The 24,258-nt window shown below is 42.5% G+C and overlaps 1 protein-coding gene across 1 annotated transcript in view; it reads left to right on the top strand.

Moving 5' to 3' along the window:
- Positions 1 to 24,258, top strand: part of MED13L (mediator complex subunit 13L) — a 944,653-nt gene that overhangs the window by 712,858 nt on the left and 207,537 nt on the right. Inside the window, 1 exon segment of the mRNA XM_053702159.1 lies at positions 22,576 to 22,799. Within this exon segment, the coding sequence (XP_053558134.1) occupies positions 22,576 to 22,799 (224 nt within the window).

Genomic DNA, 24,258 nt, shown 5'->3' with positions numbered 1-24,258 from the left:
AGGTAAAAGGAGAGGTCAAAAAGCAACTTCTACCTCTCTCTCTTTTTGGATTAAAAGCATCATCAGATTGGCTTACGAGACTGCCGGACGGCAGCCTCCCGAAAGAATCACAGCTCATTCCACTAGGGCTGTGGCTTCCACATGGGCCTTCAAGAACGAGGCTTCTGTTGATCAGATATGTAGGGCAGCGACTTGGTCTTCACTGCACACTTTTACCAAATTTTACAAGTTTGATACTTTTGCTTCTTCTGAGGCTATTTTTGGGAGAAAGGTTTTGCAAGCCGTGGTGCCTTCCATTTAGGTGACCTGATTTGCTCCCTCCCTTCATCCGTGTCCTAAAGCTTTGGTATTGGTTCCCACAAGTAAGGATGACGCCGTGGACCGGACACACCTATGTTGGAGAAAACAGAATTTATGTTTACCTGATAAATTTCTTTCTCCAACGGTGTGTCCGGTCCACGGCCCGCCCTGGTTTTTTTAATCAGGTCTGATATTTTATTTTCTTTAACTACAGTCACCACGGTACCATATGGTTTCTCCTATGCAAATATTCCTCCTTAACGTCGGTCGAATGACTGGGGTAGGCGGAGCCTAGGAGGGATCATGTGACCAGCTTTGCTGGGCTCTTTGCCATTTCCTGTTGGGGAAGAGAATATCCCACAAGTAAGGATGACGCCGTGGACCGGACACACCGTTGGAGAAAGAAATTTATCAGGTAAACATAAATTCTGTTTTTAGAATTCCTAGGATTTTATAGTTTCTTCATAAGGTTTTGTCTGCATGTTCCTTGAAAGGACAAATCTCTGCTTTTCCTGTGCTGTTTCACAGTAAGAATTGCTAAATCTTTCTAATATTCTTTGTTTTGTTCAGGCTTTGGTTCGTATCAAGCCTGTCATTAAGTCAATTTCTCCTCTTTGGAGTCTTAATTTGATTCTGAAGGCTTTACAGGCTCTTCTGTTTAAGCATATGCTTTCTTTGGACATTACTTTTATGGAAAGTATTGTTCTTTTTAGACATCTCTTCAACTAGAACAGTTTTAAATTATCTGTTCTTTCTTGTGAATCTCCTTGTTCTGATTTTTCATCAGGATAAGGTGGTTTTTCCTCATTTCAATTTTCACCTAAAGTTGTGAATTCTAACAACATTAGTGGAGGAATTATTGTCTTTTCATTGTGTCTTAATCCTAAGAATTCTTTCGTAAGATTCTTACATTCTTTGGATGTGGTAAGAGTTTTGAAATATTATGTTGAAGCTATTCAGATTTCAGACAGACTTCTAGTTTATTTGTTATCTTTTCTGGTTTTAGGAAAGGTCAGAAGGCTTCTGCCATTTCTTTGGCATCTTGGTTAAAGCTTTTGATTCATCATGCTTATTTGGAGTCGGGTTAATCCCCGTCTCAGAGGATTACGGCTCATTCTACTAGGTAAGTTTCTACTTCCTGGGCTTTTTAAGAATGAAGCTTCTGTTGTTCAGATTTGCAAAGCTATGACTTGGTCTTCTATGCATACTTTTACTAAATTCTACCATTTTGATGTTTTCTCTTCTTAGAAGCAGATTTTGGTAGAATAGTACTTCAGGCAGCTGTTTCAGTTTGATTCTTCTGCTTATAATTTCAGTTTTTTTATTTTAAAAATTGAAACTCTTGATTTGGGTAGTGGATTAATTTTTCAGCGGAATTGGCTGTCTTTATTTTATCTCTCTCTCTCTAGTGACTCTTGCGTGGAAGTTCCACATCTTGGGTATCTGCTATCCCATACGTCACTAGCTCATGGACTCTTGCTAATTACATGAAAGAAAACATAATTTATGTAAGAACTTACCTGATAAATTCATTTCTTTCATATTAGCAAGAGTCCATGAGGCCCACCCTTTTTGTGGTGGTTATGATTTTTTTGTATAAAGCACAATTATTCCAATTCCTAATTTTTGATGCTTTCGCTCCTTTCTTATCACCCCACTTCTTGGCTATTCGTTAAACTGAATTGTGAGGGGTGTATTTATAGGCATTTTAAGGTTTGGGAAACTTTGCCCCTCCTGGTAGGAATGTATATCCCATACGTCACTATGTTTTTTTACATGTTAAACTTGTCCTCGTAACTGGTAAAGTGATAACATGCACATAATCAACTACCAATACTTTGGTAAATTGTTGAACGACGTCACCATCACATGGAACATGCACACTGCTTACCACAATGTAGGCATAGAAGCTGTGTGCACGTTATCTCGCTAGTAGTGGGATACTGAACCCAAATTTTTTATTTCATTATTCAGATAGAGCATGCAATTTTAAGCAACTTTCTTTTGTACTCCTTTTATTACATTTTCTTTGTTATCTTGGTATCTTTATTTGAAAGAACTGAAATGTAGGCTTAAAGCTGTCCCCTGGATAGCACTTGCCAATTGGTGGCTGCATTTAGAAAAGTTTAACTTTAAGATTTAAAGAGACAGTAACGGTTTTTATATAGCCCACACATACAGTGCCCTGCGTTTTCCTCACAAATTCCACATTTCATATTATCTAATTTGCTTCATTCTTTATACATTCTTTGTTGAATAAATAGCAATGCACATGGCTGAACCAATCACACAAGGCTCCTATGTGCAGCCATCAATCAGCAGCTTCTGCGCCTATCTAGATATGCTTTTCAGCAAAGGATAGTAATATAATAAAGAACATTAGATAATAGAAGTTAATTAGAATTTTTTTTAAATTGCATGCTGTTTCTAAATCATGAAAGAAAAATGTGGGTTTCATGTCCCTTTAAGATACTTTATCTGAATTACCTGAAGCGTGTCTATCACGTAATTGTCATTGGTATACCTCAATTTGGCAACAATATGTATAACATAGGGCTGTCATTTTATATTAATACAGTTGTGAACATTGCATTAATTGCTTTGCGCATGACATGTTTCTTTTAAAACTTATATGAATACATGTTTAATGTGGAAGTTTGTCCTAAATGTTATGGTTAAAGGGACATGATTCAGATAGAGCATTCAATTTTAAGCAACTTTACATTATACTTCTTTTATCAAATTTTCTTTTTCTCGATATCCTTTGTTAAAAAGCAGGAAGGAGCATGCACGGTTCAGCAGCACTATATTGCATCATGTTTGCAAGTATATTATTAAGAAAGAGCACTAGATGGCAGCACTATTTCCTGTAATGTAGTTCTCGAGATGTGCACGCTACCTATCTAGATGTTGCTTCAACAAAGAATAACATGAGAACGAAGCAAATTTGATAATAGAAGTAAATTGGATACTTTTTTTAAAATGGTATGCTCTGTGTGAATAATGAGAGAAAAGTTTTGGGTTTTATGTCAGTTTAATGTGGATATTCATTTTCCACAATTGCACACACTTTCATGTTCACAAAAACGGCTTTAGAAGGATAAAATGTGTACTAGGTTTGGTGTTTGAAACCATTTACATACAGCTGTTGTGCCTTATAATGGAATTTATCATTCATTTGGTTTCTGGCTTTTGCGTTGTGAAGATGCTAAAAGTATCTAAACTAGCCACAAAAATTATATTTACATTTAGAAAAGAAGCTCTGTGAAAGCAGGTCTTGACTTGTCTGGATATGCATATGTTAAAATATGTGGGACGTGTCTATAAGCCGATACACTGTATGCATTACCCAATTGGCACATGAGGCTGATGTTTTATTTTTCTTCTGACATGCATTTGCACGATGCCATCTCATCATATATGCATGCACTCTGTAGTTCTATTGGTTGAATCCCATACCTGTAGTCTCAATGCATGACAGTCCTCCTGGTATCATCCGATCCCCCTTTAGGTCAGATGTCTTCATTATTGTATGTAGAACTCTCTAAATCTATCACAGGAGAGTAATCAACCACTAGTGCAATATGGTTTTGCAGTTACTGAAAACGTCTGAATCTGACCAGAAGGGGGGATCAGCACTACAAAGATAAATTTTGGGGCGGGTTAAAGGAAATTGATATAGCTATATATACATATGTATATGTGTGTGTGTGTGTATAAATATAAATATATATATATATATATATATATAAATATAAACCAGCAAAAGAAGGGAGTCACTCACAGGGTCTTGCGGTAGGAAATCTTGTCTTTATTGACGTTTCGGGGTTACCCCCGTTTTCAAAATAGGCATGCCTATTTTGAAAACGGGGGTAACCCCGAAACGTCAAGACACGATTTGCTACCGCAAGACCCTGTGAGTGACTCCCTTCTTTTGCAGGTTTGTATGTACCTTGGAGTGCACCCGGGGCACCACGGGCCAGTTTGGGCCTTGATCTTTACCAGGAGTAGTGCTACCATCTTTCTTTGATAGATAGATATATATATATATATATATATATATATTTATATTTCTCCAACATAGGTGTGTCCGGTCCACGGCGTCATCCTTACTTGTGGGATATTCTCTTCCCCAACAGGAAATGGCAAAGAGCCCAGCAAAGCTGGTCACATGATCCCTCCTAGGCTCCGCCTTCCCCAGTCATTCTCTTTGCCGTTGCACAGGCAACATCTCCACGGAGATGGCTCAGAGTTTTTTGGTGTTTAATTGTAGTTTTTATTCTTCTATCAAGAGTTTGTTATTTTAAAATAGTGCTGGTATGTACTATTTACTCTGAAACAGAAAAGAGATGAAGATTTCTGTTTGTAAGAGGAAAATGATTTTAGCAACCGTTACTAAAATCGATGGCTGTTTCCACACAGGACTGTTGAGAGGAATTAACTTCAGTTGGGGGAAACAGTGAGCAGACTTTGGCTGCTTGAGGTATGACACATTTCTAACAAGACTTGGTAATGCTGGAAGCTGTCATTTTCCCTATGGGATCCGGTAAGCCATTTTCTTAATTTTCAATATAAGAATAAAAGGGCTTCACAAGGGCTTTAAAGACTGGTAGACATTTTTCTGGGCCAAAACGATTACTTTATAAACATATTTAATGGTTTATAACTTTGGAGAGTTATTTTAATCTTGGGAATTTTGTTAAAAAAATGGCAGGCACTGTATTGGACACCTTTTTCACTGGGGGCCTTTTCTAGTCATAGGCAGAGCCTCATTTTCGCGCCACTAATGCGCAGTTGTTTTTGAGAAGCAAGGCATGCAGATGCATGTGTGAGGAGCTCAGGTCCACTGAAAAAGCTTATTGAAGGCGTCATTTGGTATCGTATTCCCCTCTGGGCTTGGTTGGGTCTCAGCAAAGCAGATACCAGGGACTGTATAGGGGTTAAATATAAAAATGGCTCCGGTTCCGTTATTTTAAGAGTTAAAGCTTTCAAATTTGGTGTGCAATACTTTTAAGGCTTTATGACACTGTGGTGAAATTTTGGTGAATTTTGAACATTTCCTTCATACTTTTGCGTATATTCAGTAAAAAAGTGTGTTCAGTTTAAAATTTAAAGAGACATTAACGGTTTTATTTTAAAACGTTTTTTGTGCTTTGTTATCAAGTTTATGCCTATTAACATGTCTGAACTATCAGATAGACGATGTTCTGTATGTTCGGAAGCCAAGGTTCCTCTCCATTTAAATATATGTGATAAATGTGACAAACAAAGTAGGGACAATGATGCCACTGATAGTAATGTTGCCCAAAATGATTCCTTAAGTGAGGGGAGTAAGCATGGTACTGCATCATCTCCTATGTCTACACCAGTCTTGCCCACTCAGGAGGTCCCTAGTGCATCTAGTGCGCCAATCCTCCTTACTATGCAACAATTAACGTCTGTAATGGATAATTCTATTAAAAACATTTTAGCCAAAATGCCCACTTATCAGCGAAAGCGCGACTGCTCTGTTTTAGATACTGAAGAGCATGAGGACGCTGATGATAATGGTTCTGTCATGCCCTTACACCAGTCTGAAGGGGCTAGGGAGGTTTTGTCTGAGGGAGAAATTTCAGACTCAGGAAAAATTTCTCAACAAGCTGAACCTGACGTTATTACATTTAAATTTAAATTGGAACATCTCCGCGCTCTGCTTAAGGAGGTGTTATCTACTCTGGATGATTGTGACAATTTGGTCATTCCAGAGAAATTATGTAAGATGGACAGGTTCCTAGAGGTCCCGGTGTCCCCCGAAGCTTTTCCTATACCCAAGCGGGTGGCGGACATTGTAAATAAAGAATGGGAAAGGCCCGGCATACCTTTTGTCCCTCCCCCTATATTTAAGAAATTATTTCCTATGGTCGACCCCAGGAAGGACTTATGGCAGACAGTCCCCAAGGTCGAGGGGGCGGTTTCTACTCTAAACAAACGCACCACTATTCCTATAGAAGATAGTTGTGCTTTCAAAGATCCTATGGATAAAAAAATTAGAGGGTTTGCTTAAAAAGATGTTTGTTCAGCAAGGTTACCTTCTACAACCAATTTCATGCATTGTTCCTGTCACTACAGCAGCATGTTTCTGGTTCGAGGAACTAGAAAAGTCGCTCAATCAGGCATCCTCTTATGAGGAGGTTATGGACAGAGTTCAAGCACTTAAGTTGGCTAACTCTTTTACCCTAGACGCCACTTTGCAATTAGCTAGATTAGCGGCGAAAAATTCAGGCTTTGCTATTGTGGCGCGCAGAGCGCTTTGGCTGAAGTCTTGGTCAGCGGATGTGTCCTCCAAGAACAGATTGCTTAACATCCCTTTCAAGGGGAAAACGCTGTTTGGCCCTGACTTGAAAGAGATTATTTCAGACATCACTGGGGGAAAGGGCCACGCCCTTCCTCAGGATAGGTCTTTTAAGGCTAAAAATAAAACAAATTTTCGTCCCTTTCGCAGAAACGGACCGGCCTCAAATTCTACATCCTCTAAGCAAGAGGGTAATTCTTCTCAAACCAAGCCAGCCTGGAGACCGATGCAAGGCTGGAACAAAGGTAAGCAGGCTAAGAAGCCCGCTACCGCTACCAAGACAGCATGAGATGCTGGCCCCCGATCCGGGACCGGATCTGGTGGGGGGCAGACTCTCTCTCTTCGCTCAGGCTTGGGCAAGAGATGTTCAGGATCCTTGGGCGCTAGAAATAGTTTCTCAAGGTTATCTCCTGGAATTCAAGGAACTACCCCCAAGGGGAAGGTTCCACAGGTCTCAATTGTCTTCAGACCAAATAAAAAGACAGGCATTCTTACATTGTGTAGAAGACCTGTTAAAAATGGGAGTGATTCATCCTGTTCCATTAGGAGAACAAGGGATGGGGTTTTACTCCAATCTGTTCATAGTTCCCAAAAAAGAGGGAACATTCAGGCCAATTTTGGATCTCAAGATCCTAAACAAATTTCCCATTCGGACAATTCTTCCTACCATTCAGGAAGGTCAATTCATGACCACGGTGGATTTAAAGGATGCGTATCTACATATTCCTATCCACAAGGAACATCATCGGTTCCTAAGATTCGCCTTTCTGGACAAGCATTACCAGTTTGTGGCACTTCCATTCGGACTAGCCACTGCTCCAAGAATTTTCACAAAGGTACTAGGGTCCCTTCTAGCGGTGCTAAGGCCAAGGGGCATTGCAGTAGTACCCTACTTGGACGACATACTGATTCAAGCGTCGTCTCTACCACAAGCAAAGGCTCATACGGACATTGTCCTAGCCTTTCTCAGATCTCACGGGTGGAAAGTGAACGTAGAAAAAAGTTCTCTATTTCCGTCAACAAGAGTTCCCTTCTTGGGAACAATAATAGACTCCTTGGAAATGAAGATTTTTCTGACAGAAGCCAGAAAATCAAAACTTCTAAGCTCTTGTCAAGTTCTTCATTCTGTTCTTCTTCCTTCCATAGCGCAGTGCATGGAAGTAATAGGTTTGATGGTTGCGGCAATGGACATAGTTCCTTTTGCGCAAATTCATCTAAGACCATTACAACTGTGCATGCTCAGACAGTGGAATGGGGATTATACAGATTTGTCCCCGACGATCCAAGTAGATCAGAGGACCAGAGATTCACTCGGTTGGTGGCTCACCCTGGACAACCTGTCCCAAGGGATGAGCTTCAGAAGACCAGAGTGGGTCATTGTAACGACCAACGCCAGCCTGGTGGGCTGGGGCGCGGTCTGGAATCACCTGAAGGCTCAGGGTCTATGGTCTCGGGAAGAATCTCTTCTCCCGATAAACATTCTGGAACTGAGAGCGATATTCAATGCTCTCAAGGCTTGGCCTCAACTAGCAAAGGCCAAATTCATAAGGTTTCAATCAGACAACATGACTGTTGCATATATCAACCATCAGGGGGGAACAAGGAGTTCCCTGGCGATGGAAGAAGTGACCAAAGTAATTCAATGGGCGGAGCTTCACTCCTGCCACTTGTCTGCAATCCACATCCCAGGAGTGGAAAATTGGGAAGCGGATTTTCTGAGTCGTCAGACATTTCATCCGGGGGAGTGGGAACTCCATCCGGAAATCTTTGCCCAAATAACTCAATTATGGGGCATTCCAGACATGGATCTGATGGCGTCTCGTCAGAACTTCAAGGTTCCTTGCTACGGGTCCAGATCCAGGGATCCCAAGGCGACTCTAGTAGATGCACTAGTAGCGCCCTGGACCTTCAACCTAGCTTATGTGTTCCCACCGTTTCCTCTCATTCCCAGGCTGGTAGCCAGGATCAATCAAGAGAGGGCTTCGGTGATCTTGATAGCTCCTGCGTGGCCACGCAGAACTTGGTATGCAGACCTGGTGAATATGTCATCGGCTCCACCATGGAAGCTACCTTTGAGACGGGACCTTCTTGTTCAAGGTCCGTTCGAACATCCGAATCTGGCATCACTCCAACTGACTGCTTGGAGATTGAACGCTTGATTTTATCAAAGCGTGGGTTCTCAGATTCTGTCATTGATACTCTTATTCAGGCTAGAAAGCCTGTAACTAGGAAAATTTACCATAAAGTATGGAAGAAATATATCTGTTGGTGCGAATCGAAAGGATTCCCATGGAACAGGGTAAAAATTCCTAAGATTCTATCCTTTCTACAAGAGGGTTTGGAGAAAGGATTATCTGCAAGTTCTTTGAAGGGACAGATTTCTGCTTTATCTGTTTTACTTCACAAGAAGCTGGCGGCTGTGCCAGATGTTCAGGCTTTTGTTCAGGCCCTGGTTAGAATCAAGCCTGTTTACAAACCTTTGACTCCTCCTTGGAGTCTCAATTTAGTTCTTTCAGTTCTTCAAGGGGTTCCGTTTGAACCCTTACATTCCGTAGATATTAAGTTATTATCTTGGAAAGTTTTGTTTTTGGTTGCAATTTCTTCTGCTAGAAGAGTTTCAGAGTTATCTGCTCTGCAGTGTTCTCCTCCTTATCTGGTGTTCCATGCAGATAAGGTGGTTTTGCGTACTAAGCCTGGTTTTCTTCCGAAAGTTGTTTCTAACAAAAATATTAACCAGGATATAGTTGTGCCTTCTTTGTGTCCGAATCCAGTTTCAAAGAAGGAACGTTTGTTGCACAATTTGGATGTAGTTCGTGCTCTAAAATTCTATTTAGAGGCTACAAAGGATTTCAGACAAACATCTTCCTTGTTTGTTGTTTATTCTGGTAAAAGGAGAGGTCAAAAAGCAACTTCCACCTCTCTCTCTTTTTGGCTTAAAAGCATCATCAGATTGGCTTATGAGACTGCCGGACGGCAGCCTCCTGAAAGAATCACAGCTCATTCCACTAGGGCTGTGGCTTCCACATGGGCCTTCAAGAACGAGGCTTCTGTTGATCAGATATGTAAGGCAGCGACTTGGTCTTCACTGCACACTTTTACCAAATTTTACAAATTTGATACTTTTGCTTCTTCTGAGGCTATTTTTGGGAGAAAGGTTTTGCAAACCGTGGTGCCTTCCATCTAGGTGACCTGATTTGCTCCCTCCCATCATCCGTGTCCTAAAGCTTTGGTATTGGTTCCCACAAGTAAGGATGACGCCGTGGACCGGACACACCTATGTTGGAGAAAACAGAATTTATGTTTACCTGATAAATTACTTTCTCCAACGGTGTGTCCGGTCCACGGCCCGCCCTGGTTTTTTAATCAGGTCTGATGATTTAATTTCTCTAACTACAGTCACCACGGTATCATATGATTTCTCCTATGCAAATATTCCTCCTTTACGTCGGTCGAATGACTGGGGAAGGCGGAGCCTAGGAGGGATCATGTGACCAGCTTTGCTGGGCTCTTTGCCATTTCCTGTTGGGGAAGAGAATATCCCACAAGTAAGGATGACGCCGTGGACCGGACACACCGTTGGAGAAAGTAATTTATCAGGTAAACATAAATTCTGTTTTTTTATGACACGATGAGTCCATTGATCATCTTGATTACTAATGGGATATTCACCTCCTGGTCAGCAGGAGGAGGCAAAGAGCACCACAGCAAAGCTGTTAAATAGCTCCTCCCTTCGCTCCGACTCCAGTCATTCTCTTTGCCTACGTTAGTGATAGGAAGTGGTAAAGTGAGGTGTTGGATAAGATTCTTCAATCAAGAGTTTATTATTTTTAAAGTAGTGCAAGATTGTGCTGCTTTGTTCTAGGGTGTAGCCGTAGTCCATATCAGTCTCTTTAGTAGAGCATTGGTGGCTTTAGAGCAATTGGAACTTGTGGGACATAATTCTCACTGCGCCTCCCATATTCTGATGCTGCCCTTACACTGAAAACCTGAGGGGTATTTACTCAGGAATTTCGTTTAATTGCGGGTCCATGGGAGGGAGAGGACCTCTCTAACCTGAGAACTGCCTTGCTGCCAGGCAGAAGATGAGGTAAGTGCTGACTTTTTTTCTGGGGGTGGAAATGAAAACTCTGAAAAAGTTTGGGCACTTTAATTTTTTACAGACCTCATTATAAGTAAGCTCTTTGAAAGGAGACAGATTGTCCTAGGGTATTAAGGGACACAAGAAGGCAGTTTGGACGCAGGCACTGGGTCTAAATGTGTTGGGTGACTCTTCTCCCAGCGGTTTCATGTCTAATAATAACCAACCAGGAGATTACATATTGGAAACGATGAGCAGAGAGGCTCAGTGTGAGGGTGTTTCACTGTAATATTTTAGCCAGCAGCTATCTGACAAAAGGAAGCTGATAAGTCTGCTAATTGTTCCCTGGGGCTTATTTTTGTACAATAACAATGGCGACCGGGAATTGAATATTCAAACGCTCACGATGGGCGGAACTTGTATGGGGCCAAGTTTGTTGTGCACCGTTCTTATCTAGTAGTTCCGGTTATCGGAAGTCATGAAGAACTTTAGCTAGATTGTCTGCACTTGGGTTTATGTACTCAGAGAACACTTAGTCATTTAGAGAAGCACGCCCCTTGAGGGAATGCAAGTGCACTCAGAAGTGGGTGTGAGTGGGAAAATGCCTACATGTATGTCAGCTCCTGACTGCTTAGTGACTGCTCAATGCTGAATTTTCCAGCTACATCGCTTTTTTTTAATAAAGACGGCATCTTGTTTTAAAAACACTTCCGTTTTTTTCGGAAGGGAGAAGGACCTTTAGGGTCAGAGTGGTTGCGTTTAGACAACGCTTCAACTGTCTCAATTTGTACAGAAGGGCTAACAGGCACCTCAGCTGGGTTAAGCTGAGGTGTAGAGGGCTTATACCTACTCAGCCATTTCTGCCCACAATAAAAAAAAAAGAAAGGTTACTGTTTAAAATTTAAAGAGACAGTAGCGTTTTTTTTTTATGTGTTAAAAAAGTTAAGATTTTACTTGATCATTTTTTTTCCTGTTCCCTATGTTGTGAGAGAACTACCACTTGCATAGAAAAGTTTCTCTTTAATATTTAAAGAGACAGTAACGGTTTTTATGTAGCCCACACATACAGTGCCCTGCGTTTTCCTCACAAATTCCACCTGGAATTTCTTTGTAAGACATTGCTTCCTAAGATCGTTGAAGTGATCTCTGATGCGTTGTCTGTTTTTTTTTCCCTCCATGCTACGGGAAAACACTTGAGGAAGTAGCTATTCCGAATTTTCTTCTCTGGAACCCGAAGTGGAGGATACTTCGGTGGTATATAAGGGGGAAATCTCAGACTGTCTGTGTAATTCCTTTGTTTGATACTGAAGTGTTCTCTTTCAGTTTTTAACTCAAACACTTCCGTTTGTTACTTTGGGAGGTCTTTGTTTCCGTGGATGACGCCGACATCTCCGGCGTAGTCAATTCTAATAAGTCCAGTAAACTTTACAAGGATGATTGGAAGGATAGGTAGAAACTGCCCCCCCTTTTTTCCCAGTGATAGCAGACTCTGTCAAGGAGTCTTGTCAATGGTATCCAGGGATTGGGTATACGTCAGAGTCAACAACTACCTGCGGTTTGCATTACTTGTCACCAGCATTGTGGCGTACCGTTTTGGTGCGTTTGATTCTATTTGGACAAACACTCCTCTCAAAGAAATCTAGGATTGGTTTAAGGCAATTAATTTAGCCAAGTTTTTTATTTCAGAGGCTCCACTTCAAGGTTGTTAAGCTGGGAGCTAAGATTTCAGGCTTTGCCACATGGCCCGCAGAGAGTTAGAGGAAAGATATTGGTCTGCGGATGCCTCATCCGAGTATAAACTTTTGGTGATTCCCTACAAGGGACAGACCTTGTTTGGACCTGTTTTATCGGAAGGTCTCTCTATTACGAGAGGTAAGGGACATTCCTTCCCTCAAGATTAGAAAACTGTGATCAGTGTATGTTAGTTCCTTTCGAACTGTTAAAGGAAGTTGTTCTACTTCTTCTAACAACGCAGGAGCAGTCTAATCTTCCTGGTGAACCAGTCAATCTTGGAATAGGAAAGCAATCCAAGAATCCTGTTGGTGAACCAAAGACAGTAGTATAGGCCTGCCCCCAATCTGGGAGGACTCTCTATCCCAGAGATACAATATGGAGTTTTGGACTTTTTCTCCCAGGGGCAGGTCTTTGAGGGAACCTTCAGATCTATTTTAGATCTCAAGAGTCTTAAAAATTCCTCAGAGTACCGTCCTTCAGATGGAAGCTATTCGTTCCATTCTCCCTTGATTCAAGAGGGTCAATCTTTGACAACTGTGGTTTTAAAGACGCGTTTGAGCATATTGAGTACAAGGGTTTTCTTTCTTGGGAAAAATAATAGATTACCTATAAATGAAGATTTTTTTTGGACTGTAGTTAGGAAATAAAAAATGTTCGATACTTGTCTAGCTCTTCAGTCCACTCCTCGGCCATCAAATGGCTCAGTGCATGGAGGTAATCGGGCTGATGGTAGCGGCAATGGACATCATCTCGTTTGCTAGGTCCCATCTCAGACCTCTGCAGTTGAGTATGCTAAGGCAATGGAACGGAAATTTTGCGGAATTGTCTCCTCGAATACTTTGGTAGCAGGAGACAAGGGATTCTCTTCTATGGTGATTGTCTTGGGATCATCTCTCCAAGGGAACATGTTTTCACACACCATCTTGGGTGTTTGTGACAACAGACGTCAGTTGTCTAGGATGGGGAGCAGTCTGGGGCTTCCTAAAGGCTCAGGGAACTTGGACTCAGAGTCTGTTCTTTCTATAAACATTCTGGAGCTGAGAGCGATCTTTAATGCTCTTCTGGCCTGGCCTCAGTTAGCATCGGTCCAGCTTATCAGGTTCCAGTCGGATAACATAACGTCAGTAGCTTACATCAATCATCAGGGAGGAACGAGAAGTTCCTTAGTGATGAGAGAGGTAACCAAGATAATTCTGTGGGCGGAGGACCACTCTTGCTGCCTGTCGGCGATCCACATACTGGGGTGGACAACTGGGAGGTGGACTTCCTGAGTAGGCAGACCTTTCATCCGGGGAGTGGGAACTTCATCCAGAAGGGTTTTCCAGCCTGATTCTCAAGTGGGGTCTCCTGGTTTTTCGTCAGAATGTCAAGCTCCTGAGATACGGATCGAGGTCCAGGGACCCCCAGGTGGAAATGATAGATACTCTGGTGGTCCCTTGGACTTTCAGTCTAGCATACCTATTTCCTCTGTTTGCTCTTCTTCCTCGGGTCATTGCACGAATCAAGCAGTAGAGGGCATCATTGCACCGGCCTGGCCTCGCAGGATTTGGTATGCAGATCTGGTGGACATGTCATCTCGGCCACCTTGGAGTCTTCTGCTGAGAATGGACCTTTTAATTCAAGGTCTCTTCCTTCATCCAAATCTAGTTTCTCTGAAGCTGATTGTATGGAGATTGAACTCCTAGTTTTATCCAAGTGGGATATTTCTGAATCGGTCATTGAGACCATGATTCAGGCTCGTAAGCCTGTGACTAGAAAAATGTACTATAAGATATGGCGTAAATATCTATATTGGGGTGAATCCAAAGGCTAATTATGGAGTAGAGTTAGGATTCCTAGAATTTTGTCTTTTCCCCAAGAGGGTGTGGAGAAAGGGTTGTCGACAAGTTCTCTAAAGGGTCAATCTCTGCTTTATCTATTTTGTTACTCAAACGTCTGGCAGATGGTCCAGATGTTCAATTTTTTTTGTCAGACCTTGGTTAGGATTAGGCCTGTGTTCAAACCAGTTACTCTTCCATGGAGTTTGAATTTGGTTCTCAATGTTTTTCAACCCCCTCGTAGGATGTTAAGTTGTTATCATGGAAAGTTTTATTTCTTGTTGCTATTTCTTCTGCTCATAGAGTCTTGGAACTCTTGGCATTGCTATCTGACTTTCCTTATCATATTTTCTACTCAGATAAGGTAGTTTTACGGACTAAATTAGGATTTCTTCCTAAGGTTGTTTCTGATAGGAACATTAATCAGGAGATTGTTCCTTCCTTGTCTCCTAATCCTTCTTCCCAGATGAAACGTCTTCTGCACAATTTGGACGTAGTTCGTGCTTTAAAGTTTTATCTGCAGGCGACTAAAGATTTTAGTCAGTCTTCTGCTTTGTTTGTGGTTTTCTCAGGAAAACGTAAGAGTCAGAAAGCTACGGCTACTTCTTGCTTTTTGGCTGAAGAGTATCATATGTTTTGCATATGAGACTGCTGGACAGCAGCCTCCAGAGAAGGTTACGGCTCATTCCACGAGGGCTGTTGCTTCCTCGAGGGCTGTTGCTTCCTAATGGGCATTCAAAAATTAAGCTTCTGTGGAACATATTTGCAAGGCTGCAACTTGGTCCTCTCTTCACACTTTTTCAAAGTAATACAAATTTGACACTTTTGCCTCGGCTGAGGCCGCTTTTGAGAGAGAGGTTCTTCAAGCAGTGGTGCCTTCCATTTAGGTTCCCTGTCTTGTCCCTCCCGTATCATCTGTGTACTCTAGCTTGGGTATTGAATCCCATTAGCAATTAAGATGATCCATGGACTCATTGTGTCATAAAAAAGAAAAGAAAATTTATTCTTACCTGATAAATGTATTTATTTTTTGACACCATGAGTCCATGGCCCGCCCTGTTCTTGTAAGACAGGGTGTTGGTTATTTTTTAAACTTCAGACACCTCTGCACCTTGGTTTTTCCTTTCTTTCCTTAACTTCGGTCGAATGACTGGAGTGGGAGGGAAGGGAGGAGCTATTTAACAGCTTTGCTGTGGTGCTCTTTGCCGCCTCCTGCTGACCAGGAGGTGAATATCCCATTAGTAATTAAGGTGATCGGTGGACTCAGTGTCAAAAAAGAAATAAATTTATTAGCTAAGCATACATTTTCTTATTCTCCTTCATAACCTATGGGAAATACTATTCCTGGCCACCAGACACCCCAAACAAGCCTATAGATATCCCTCATACTTCCCCTACCCTCCAGTAGTTCTTTGCCTCGTATCATGGAAGTAGGCAAAGAGGTGCTCTGTTAAGAAAATATGAAGTTTAACATGGATTGGGTCAGTGAGCCGGGGATAATGTATTCATATAAATCTGTGTGATAACACGGTGTGTTCCACACTAAATTACGTAGGTATGTTAGGTAAGTTTTCCCCTCTTTCATGGCATTTTGTCTAATAAAGAGGTGGGATAAGTCCTGTTCCTGCGCTAGGGTATGTGTCTTATGCACATTTCTATCCCTTGTGACACATTTGTTTGTCATACACTAATTCCAGCCAGAGTCAGGGGCTGTGAGGGCTGCGCCTTGGCGCTTTAATTACAGGTCAGTGACAATTAGATATTCATGGTCACAGGGTTTAATAAAATACTAGGCAATTTTTTTTATTACAGGCTGCAGCAGTGGGTGGTGACTTGTTCCTGCCCTAGTACGTTTTTGCTCCATTTTCACTTCAGATCCACTGTGCAGTAGTCCTGTGGGAGAGCGTTGGCAATGGGTCGGCCGGTCCAGAGTGGGTAACATGCCCTAAACAGGGGTTACAAGGGCACAGTTATTTAGTGCTTGGAACCTAAATACCCCGCTGTGTATTCACGATTAACTTCACTCGTTCATTATGGACGATTCTATGCTGTTAACGTCTGGAGGAATCTTCCTCAGTGACTTCCTTTGACAGCAACAAGTGTATGCTTTGCAAATTATCAACAGTTCTGTAATAGTTGCTTATCATATGTCCTGACATCTCATGCAGGTGGCCCAAGTGGTCAGACTGCGGAGGAGCCTTCTCTGGCCTGGTCCCTGGAAGGCCCTACTACTGCTTCTCAGGCCTCGGCTTATGCGTAAATCCCTGTTCAACAGCCAATGATTCGGAAATGTGGCTTAGCTCCGGCTGGGATGGGCTTGCTAACTGATCTTTCGGCCGCATTGAGGTGGCTGTGTCTACTGCCCTGAACGCTAGACAAGTCTCAGGGAAGAGAAAGGTTACCCATTGTTCTCCGACATGTAGCCCTGGTGTGATGGCGGAGGCCCTGACTTTTGGTTCTGGGCAACCTTCTGAAGAAGACCCTTTATTTAGCTCTGAACAAGAAATTTCATCCTGTGACCCTTCAGTTGCTGAGTCGGAAGAGGACTCTGAGGAGGTGACGATTAGGCTTAAATCTTATCCGCTGCTCCTGCTAAAGAAGGTCCTGTTATCCCTGGGGACTCTGATGAGGACCAGGTTCAAAAGCTGGAAGTGACGTTTAGACCTAGTGCTCTGGAGGTTCTTCCCAGTACCCAAGATTATTGCAGAGATTATCTCTAAGGAATGGGAAAAGCCGGGGACCCCTTTTGCTCCTTTTGCGGCCTTTAAGAAATCCCCTTACCTGTTCCAGCTGCCCATGCAGAGGTCTGGAACAGTGTCCCTAAGGTGGATGGCACTATCTCCATATTGGCCAAGCACACTACATTCCTGTTTGAGGACAACACATCCTTTAAGTATCCCCTAGAAAGAAACCTTGAGGGACACCTCAGCTGACTCTTTCACCAGTCTGGTGCCCTGTTTCACCATGCCGTGGGAATCACAGTCACTGCGGCGGCTAAGTTCTGGTGTGAATCATTAGAGGAACAGATTACCTCTAGATAAGATTCAGGATCATATTCAATCTCTGAATCTGGCAAATGCCTTTGCCTGGGTTACTATTCTCTAAATTAGTCCCATCAGTGCTATGAACGACAGTTTTGCAGTTATGGCCAGGAGGCTTTTATCCTTGTCCTATTAGGGCAAGCCTCTATTTGATCTGGGATTATACTCTATTATTGCTATGTTTACAGGTGGCAAGGGAGGGAGGGAGCTTTCCTTCCACAGGATATGAAGTCTAAGCCTAAGAATCAATTGACGGACTGTTTTCTTTCCTTTTGTCTGAACAGGAATCAGGGGGGCGTGGAGACACCCACGACTGAGTCCCCTAGGGTGTAAGAGGACAGGCAACCCAAGAAGATTTCTCAAGACAAGCCGGCATGATGGGTTTGCCCCCGACCTGGGAGCAGGTCATATGGGAGGCAGATTCTACTTCTTTCAGAGGAAATGGTCTCACCGTCCAGGACCCTTGGTTTCTGGGCATTGTACGCCAGGGATACAGAATAGGTCTTTGGTCTCATCTTCTGAGGGACCATCTCTTGCTGTCAAGAGTCTCAGGAAACCCTGTAAAGAGAGTGGTCCATTCTTCCCCTGGTTCAAGAGGGTCAGTTCATGTCCACAATAGACTTAAATGATGCGTACCTTTACATACTGATCCGCAATGATCATTAAAGGGACAGTCTACACCAGAATTTTTATTGTTTTAAAAGATAGACAATCCCTTTTATTACCCATTCCCTAGTTTTGCATAACCAACACAGTTACATAAATACACTTTTTACCTCTGTGATTATCTTGTATCTAAGCCTCTGCAAACTGCCCCATTATTTCAGTTCTTTTGACAGACGTCATTTTAGCCAATCAGTGCTGGCTCATAGGAACTCCACGTACATGAGCACAGTGTTATCTATATGACACACATGAACTAACACACTCTAGCGGTGAAAAACTGTCAAAATGCCCTGAGAGAAGAGGCGGCCTTCAAGGACTTAGAAATTAGCATATGGACCTCCTAGTGTTAGCTTTCAACTAAGAACAAAGCAAAATGGGTGATAAAAGTAAATTGGAAACTTGTTTAAAATTGCATGCCCTATCTGAATCATGAAAGTTTATTTTGGACTAGACTGTCCCTTTAACACTTCCTTCGATTTGTCTTCTTAAAGGAACAGTCAAGTCCAAAAAAAACTTTCATGATTTAAATAGGGCATGTGATTTTAAACAACTTCCCAGTTTACTTTTATCACCAATTTTTCTTTTGTGTTCTTGGTATTCTTAGTTGAAAGCTAAACCTAGGAGGTTTATATGCTAATTTCTTAGACCTTGAAGACTGCCTCTAATCTGAATGCGTTTTGACCACTAGAGGGCATTAGTTCATTTGTTTCATATAGATAACATTGAGCTCACACACTTGAAGTTACCTAGGAGTGAGCACTGATTGGCTAAAATGCAAGTCTGTCAAACTAACTGAAATAAGGGGGCAGTCAGAAGCTTAAATACAAGGTAATTACAGAAGTAAAACGTGTATTATAACTGTTGGTTATGCAAAACTGGAGAATGGGTAATAAAGGGATTATCTTTCTTTTTAAACAGCAAAAATTCTGGTGTTGACTGTCCCTTTAAACAAGCACTACCAGTTTGTTGTGCTTCCTTTCGGACTGGCTACAGCACCACAATTGTACACCAAGGTGCTGGAGCTTTACTGGCTGCAGTTAGTTTTCAGGGGATTGCAGTGTCTATCCTTCGGTAGCACAATGTATAGAGGTGGTAGGTCTCATGGTTGTGGCATCGGCTGCAATACCGTTTACTTGCTCTCATCTGAGACCACTACAGTTGTGTATGCTCACAGTAGAATGGAGATAATTCAGAACTGTGTCAGGTCATCCATCTGAATGCTCAGACGATAGTCTTGCCTGGTGGCAATTTCCAGCTCTCCTAGGAATGAGTTTCCGTCGCCCCGCCTGGGTAATCATCACAGACGTGAGTCTGTCAGGCTGGGGGGGGGGGGGGGGGCAGTATGGTGTTCTCTGAGAGCTCAGGGAACCTGGTGTCCTGAGGAGGTATCTCTCCCAATGAACATCCTCGTGTTTAGGGCTATATACAACGTGCTTCTAGCGTGGCCTCAATTGTGTTTCTCCCAGTATATCCGATTTCAGTCAGACGACATCACGACTGTGGCCTACATCAACCATCAGGGTGGCACTAGAAGCTCTCTGGCGATGCAGGAGGTGTCCCGAACACTTCAGTGGGGGGAGATTCATCTATGTCAGGTCTCGGCTATCCACATAATAATTGGGAAGCGGATTTCCTTAGTAGGCAGGGGAGTGGTCTCTGAATCAGGAGTAGTGTTTTTTTGTTTTTTTTAAGATATCCCACAGATTTGGTGCCCCAGATTTAGATCTGGCGGCTTACTTCTTTATATATACCAGCTCCCAAGGTATGGATCGAGGTCCAGAGTTTCTCAGGAGGAGCTGGTGGATGCTCTAGCAGTTCCGTGGAACTTCACCTTGGATAACTGTTCCCTCCAATTGTTCTTCTGCCCTGGGTGGTTGCCCGGATCAAGCATGACAGAATTCCAACTATTTTGATAGCGCCTGCGTGGTCACTCAGGAACTGGTATGCAGATTTTGTGAGATTATCGTCTGATCCTCCTTGGCGGTTGCCTCTTTGTCACGATCTGCTGACTCAACAACTGTTTCTTTACCAAAATCTAGCTACTCTGAGGCTGACTGCCTGGAAATTGAACGGTTGTTTTTGGCTCAAAGAGGCATCTTTGAAAATGTGATTGATTTTTCTTATTCAGGCATGGTATGGAGAACTGTGACCAGCAAGGTTTTTCTTGGCACAGAATGAAGACTGCGTATCCTTAAGTTTCTCCAGGAGGCTATGGAGGAAGGCCTGTTGGATAGTTCTTTCAAAGGTCAAATATCTGCCATTTCGTTTTTATTTCACAAGAAGTTAGTGTGCCAGATGTTCTTTTTTTGTTCAGGCCTTGGCTTTAATTAGACCTTTTTTCAAACCTGTTGCTCCCCCGTGGAGCTTAAATTTAGTTTTTTAAGGAATAGTCTAGTCAAAATTAAACTTTCATTATTCAGATAGAGCATGCAATTTTAAGCAGCTTTCGAATTAACTCCTATTTTTCTTTGTTGTCTTGCTATCTTTATTTGAATGTAAGCTTAGGAGCCAGCCCATGTTTGGTTCAGCACCTGGGTAGTACTTGCTGATTTGGTAGCTACATTTAGACACCAATCAGAGTGCTACCCAGGTCTGAACCAAAAATGGGCCGGCTCCTATACTTTTGCTTTCAAATAAGGATACCAAAAGAACGAAGAAAAATTAATAAAAGTAAATAGAAAATTGCTTAAAATTGCCTGCTCTATCTGAATCATGAAAGTTTAATTTTGACTAGATTATTCCTTTAAAGGGATAGGAAAGTCGAAATTAAACTTTCATGATTCAGATAGAGCATGTAATTTTAAGACACTTTTAAATTCACTTCTATTTTCAAATGTGCTTTGTTCTCTTAGTATCCCTTGTTAAAAATTAATATGCACATATCATACACCAGTAGGAGCTGCTGCTTATTGGTGCCTGCATACATTTGTCTCTTGTGATTGGCTAAGTAGATGTCTTCAGCTAGCTGCCAGTAGTGCAGTGCTGTCCCTTCAGCAATGGATAACGAGAATGAAGCAAATTTGATAATAGAAGTAAATTGGAAAGTAGTTTAAAATTGTATGTTCTATCTGAATCATAAAATAAATTTGGGGGTTTACTATTGTGACGGATCCCCGGCTACCCCGGCTGGGATCCCCAGATGCCACTGTCCAAAAAGCGGCGTGATTCGTTATTGGGGACCAGAGATACAGCCCGTTGAAGTTATGGGGGTAGGGGTGTCCAAAACCCCTGGTTCCCAAAGCAGCTCCCCTCCGGTAATTCCCCCACCTCCTGTCCTCCCTAGGGGCTACTAATCCCCAAAAGAGCGGAGCTCTGGGGCACATGGTTGTTGGAGCAGCCAGAGGTAAAGTTAGCGGTTGTCCTGTGGCCGACCGGGAGTTCCAGGAGCCCGGACAGCCTGAGAGGGGTTAGGCGGGTGTCCGTGGTGAGGCGGCCGACCGGGGGTTTCAGGGGCCCGGCCAGCCTAGGAGGGTTTTCCTGGTCATACACCAACTTTTCACAAGACAAGCAAACCAAAGCTTCCATGGATTGCGGTTACTTTTTGAGGAGCCCAAAACCACTGAGAAACAGGGGTGAGGTTATAGGGGGGGGGGGAGGGGGGGAGGGGTTTAACCCTTGCAGCCTGGTATCCGTGACAACTATCCCTTTATGGTCCCTCAGAGAGCTCCGTTTGCACCTCTACATTCTGTTGATATCAAGTTGCTCACTTGGAAAGTGGTATTTTTATTGGCCGTTTTCTCTGCTCACAGAATGATCCTCAGTATTGTGGTAAGCGCAAGGGGCAAAATGCCTCGGCTGTTACTATTTCCTTTTTGCCGAGGTCTGATTAATACGGCTTACAGGTAAGCGGATCAGGAGCCCCCTTTAAGATTCACAGCCCATTCTACCAGTGCAGTGTCTACTACTTGAGCCTTCAAAAATGAGTCAGCAGTCAAGCAGATCTGTAAGGCTGCAACATGGTCTTCTTAACACACTTTCACAAAATTCTGTAAGTTTTATGTTTTTGCTTTGGAGGAAGCATCTTTTGGGAGAAGGGTTCTACAAGCGATGGTGCCTGGTTCTTAGGACTACCTCCTTCCCTTATTCTTCCCTCCCGAACAATAGTGAACTCTAAAGCTTTGGGTATTGGTTTTCTATAGGTTATGAATGTTGTTGTGGACTCTCACTGCCAATTGAAGGAAAACAAAAATATGCTTACCTGATTATTTTTCTTCTTGGCAGTGAGAGTCCATGACCACACCTGATTGCTATTTAGTAATGTCGTTTTTCTTTGCACCTCTGTACCCCTTGTATCTCTTCACTTTTCCTTATCCTCGGCTGAACTACTGGAGGGTAGGGGAAGTGGGAGGGATATTTATAGTCTTGTTTGGGGTGTCTTTGCCTCCTGGTGACCAGGAATAGTATTTCCCATAGGTTATGATTATGGACTCACTGGCAAGAAGAAAATTAAATTATCATGTAAGCCTATTTTTTTTTTTTGTGTGTGTGTGTGTGTCGTTTTTTTCTTTTTTTCTGGACCGCTTATTGTGAATACTATTCTGTGATATTAAAAATCCAATCTCTCACATTATTGCTTGTAGATTGCTAAATGCTTTCCTATCTACCTAGGTTCCGAAGAGTCTCCAGAACCTCTGCCTATTCCCAACCTCATGGTGGGTTATGATAAGGACTTTCTGACCATTGCCCCTTTTGCTTTGCCCTTCTGGGAACGCCTGCTGCTTGAACCCTATGGTGGACAGAGAGATGTGGGATATCTGGTGCTGTGTCCTGAAAATCCAGCATTACTGGATGGAGCAAAAGCATTCTTCCGGGACCTAAGTGCAGTATATGAGGTATGTCTTTACAGAATTGAAAGGAACTAGTAGGAATTTGTACTTTGGCCAACTTGTTGTCTGAGTACTGATAATCCCCAGTAATCTTCAAATGAAAGATCTCTAGAAAAAAATACATTTTTCTTGATTAGGATCAGGTTTCAATTTTTTTTTTTTTTAATTTGTTGGAATAGCTTTTTTCTTTCATAAAGGTGTTGAGAAATTGTTTCCAGAATTCCTTAAAGGGACAGTATACTGAAAAATTGTATTTCCTGTAATGTGTTTCCAATGTCTTGTTATAAAAGCTACAGAGTATAAAATGTATGAGAAATTGCTTCTTTAGGTTTATTACTTTCTTGCAAGTGGTGAGAGTCCACAATTACTCCTGGGAATTACTCTTCTTGGCCACTAGGTGAAGACAAAGATTCCAAACCCCAAGAGCTCTATTAAACACCTCCCACTTTACTAGAAACTAGTATTGTCATTGCCACTGCAGGAGGAAGGTGCTTCTGATGCTCTTCTGTGAGAGGAGTACTCGGACTGATTCAAGGCACATTTCCCCTCAGAGAGCAGCTGTTAGATGGAGGAATGTATTTGGGAGTATTGATTAGTTGCACAATTATTACCCTATGGGAGTTAGTCACAAGCCTTCCACAGGTGTCGCTGGGACCTGTCTTTAGCCTCCTCCTTTTTAGTCATCAGTATACTCCTATCTTCTGCTGTTCTGTTTGAGCACTGGTTTGGCTATCTACTGGATCCTGGATGGAAGACTTCCAGTAGTTTGGTGTCTGGGGTAGGCCCCAAAGCAGAACATGCTGCGATGTCATTGCAGAAAATACAGCATGTCTGCAGAAAGAACAGGACATCTGGCCAGCTCTGGATCATCACTATACTGCCATGTTCAGTCCTGACCGATCGGTTTTGCTGGGACGTATTAGAGAACCTAGCCAATAGCTCTCTGCCACAAGCGCAAACTACATTTCCCAGCATGCCTTCAGACCAGAGTGAGCAGACGAAGTATATACCTGCTGTGTAACTGGTATCTGATGCTTCTGTGCAGTACCAGGTTTTTATGCAGCTATTGACGGGACAGAGGCAACCAAAGGGCACATATTGCTCCTCTGTAGCGCTGCACGCAACTATAGTTACTGCAGGGACAATGTAATTAAAGGGTGCATTTTGCTCCTCTGTAGTGCTTCACGCAACTATAGGCAGTGTAGAGACCGGGCTAATAAGAGAAGGAATATTACACCTCTGTAGCGCCACACACAACAATTGTTACTGCAGGAATGTTTTAATTAAAGGGTGCATTTTGCTCCTCTGCAACGTAATGCATTGCCCATTTCTGTGTGCAGCACTGCAGGATCGATGGGCACCCATAATTGTCTTTCCTCTTGGTATCTAAAGCTGCATGGAATCCCAGCACTGCAGTTATATATACCATTTAAATGCTTTGAGTGTAATTCAGGGGCAGTGTAAC

This window comes from Bombina bombina, chromosome 2 (assembly GCF_027579735.1).
Source record: "Bombina bombina isolate aBomBom1 chromosome 2, aBomBom1.pri, whole genome shotgun sequence".
NCBI classification, from domain to species: domain Eukaryota; kingdom Metazoa; phylum Chordata; class Amphibia; order Anura; family Bombinatoridae; genus Bombina; species Bombina bombina.
The sequence above is the reverse complement of the archived record's forward strand: the minus strand, read 5'-3'. Positions and strand labels throughout refer to the sequence as shown.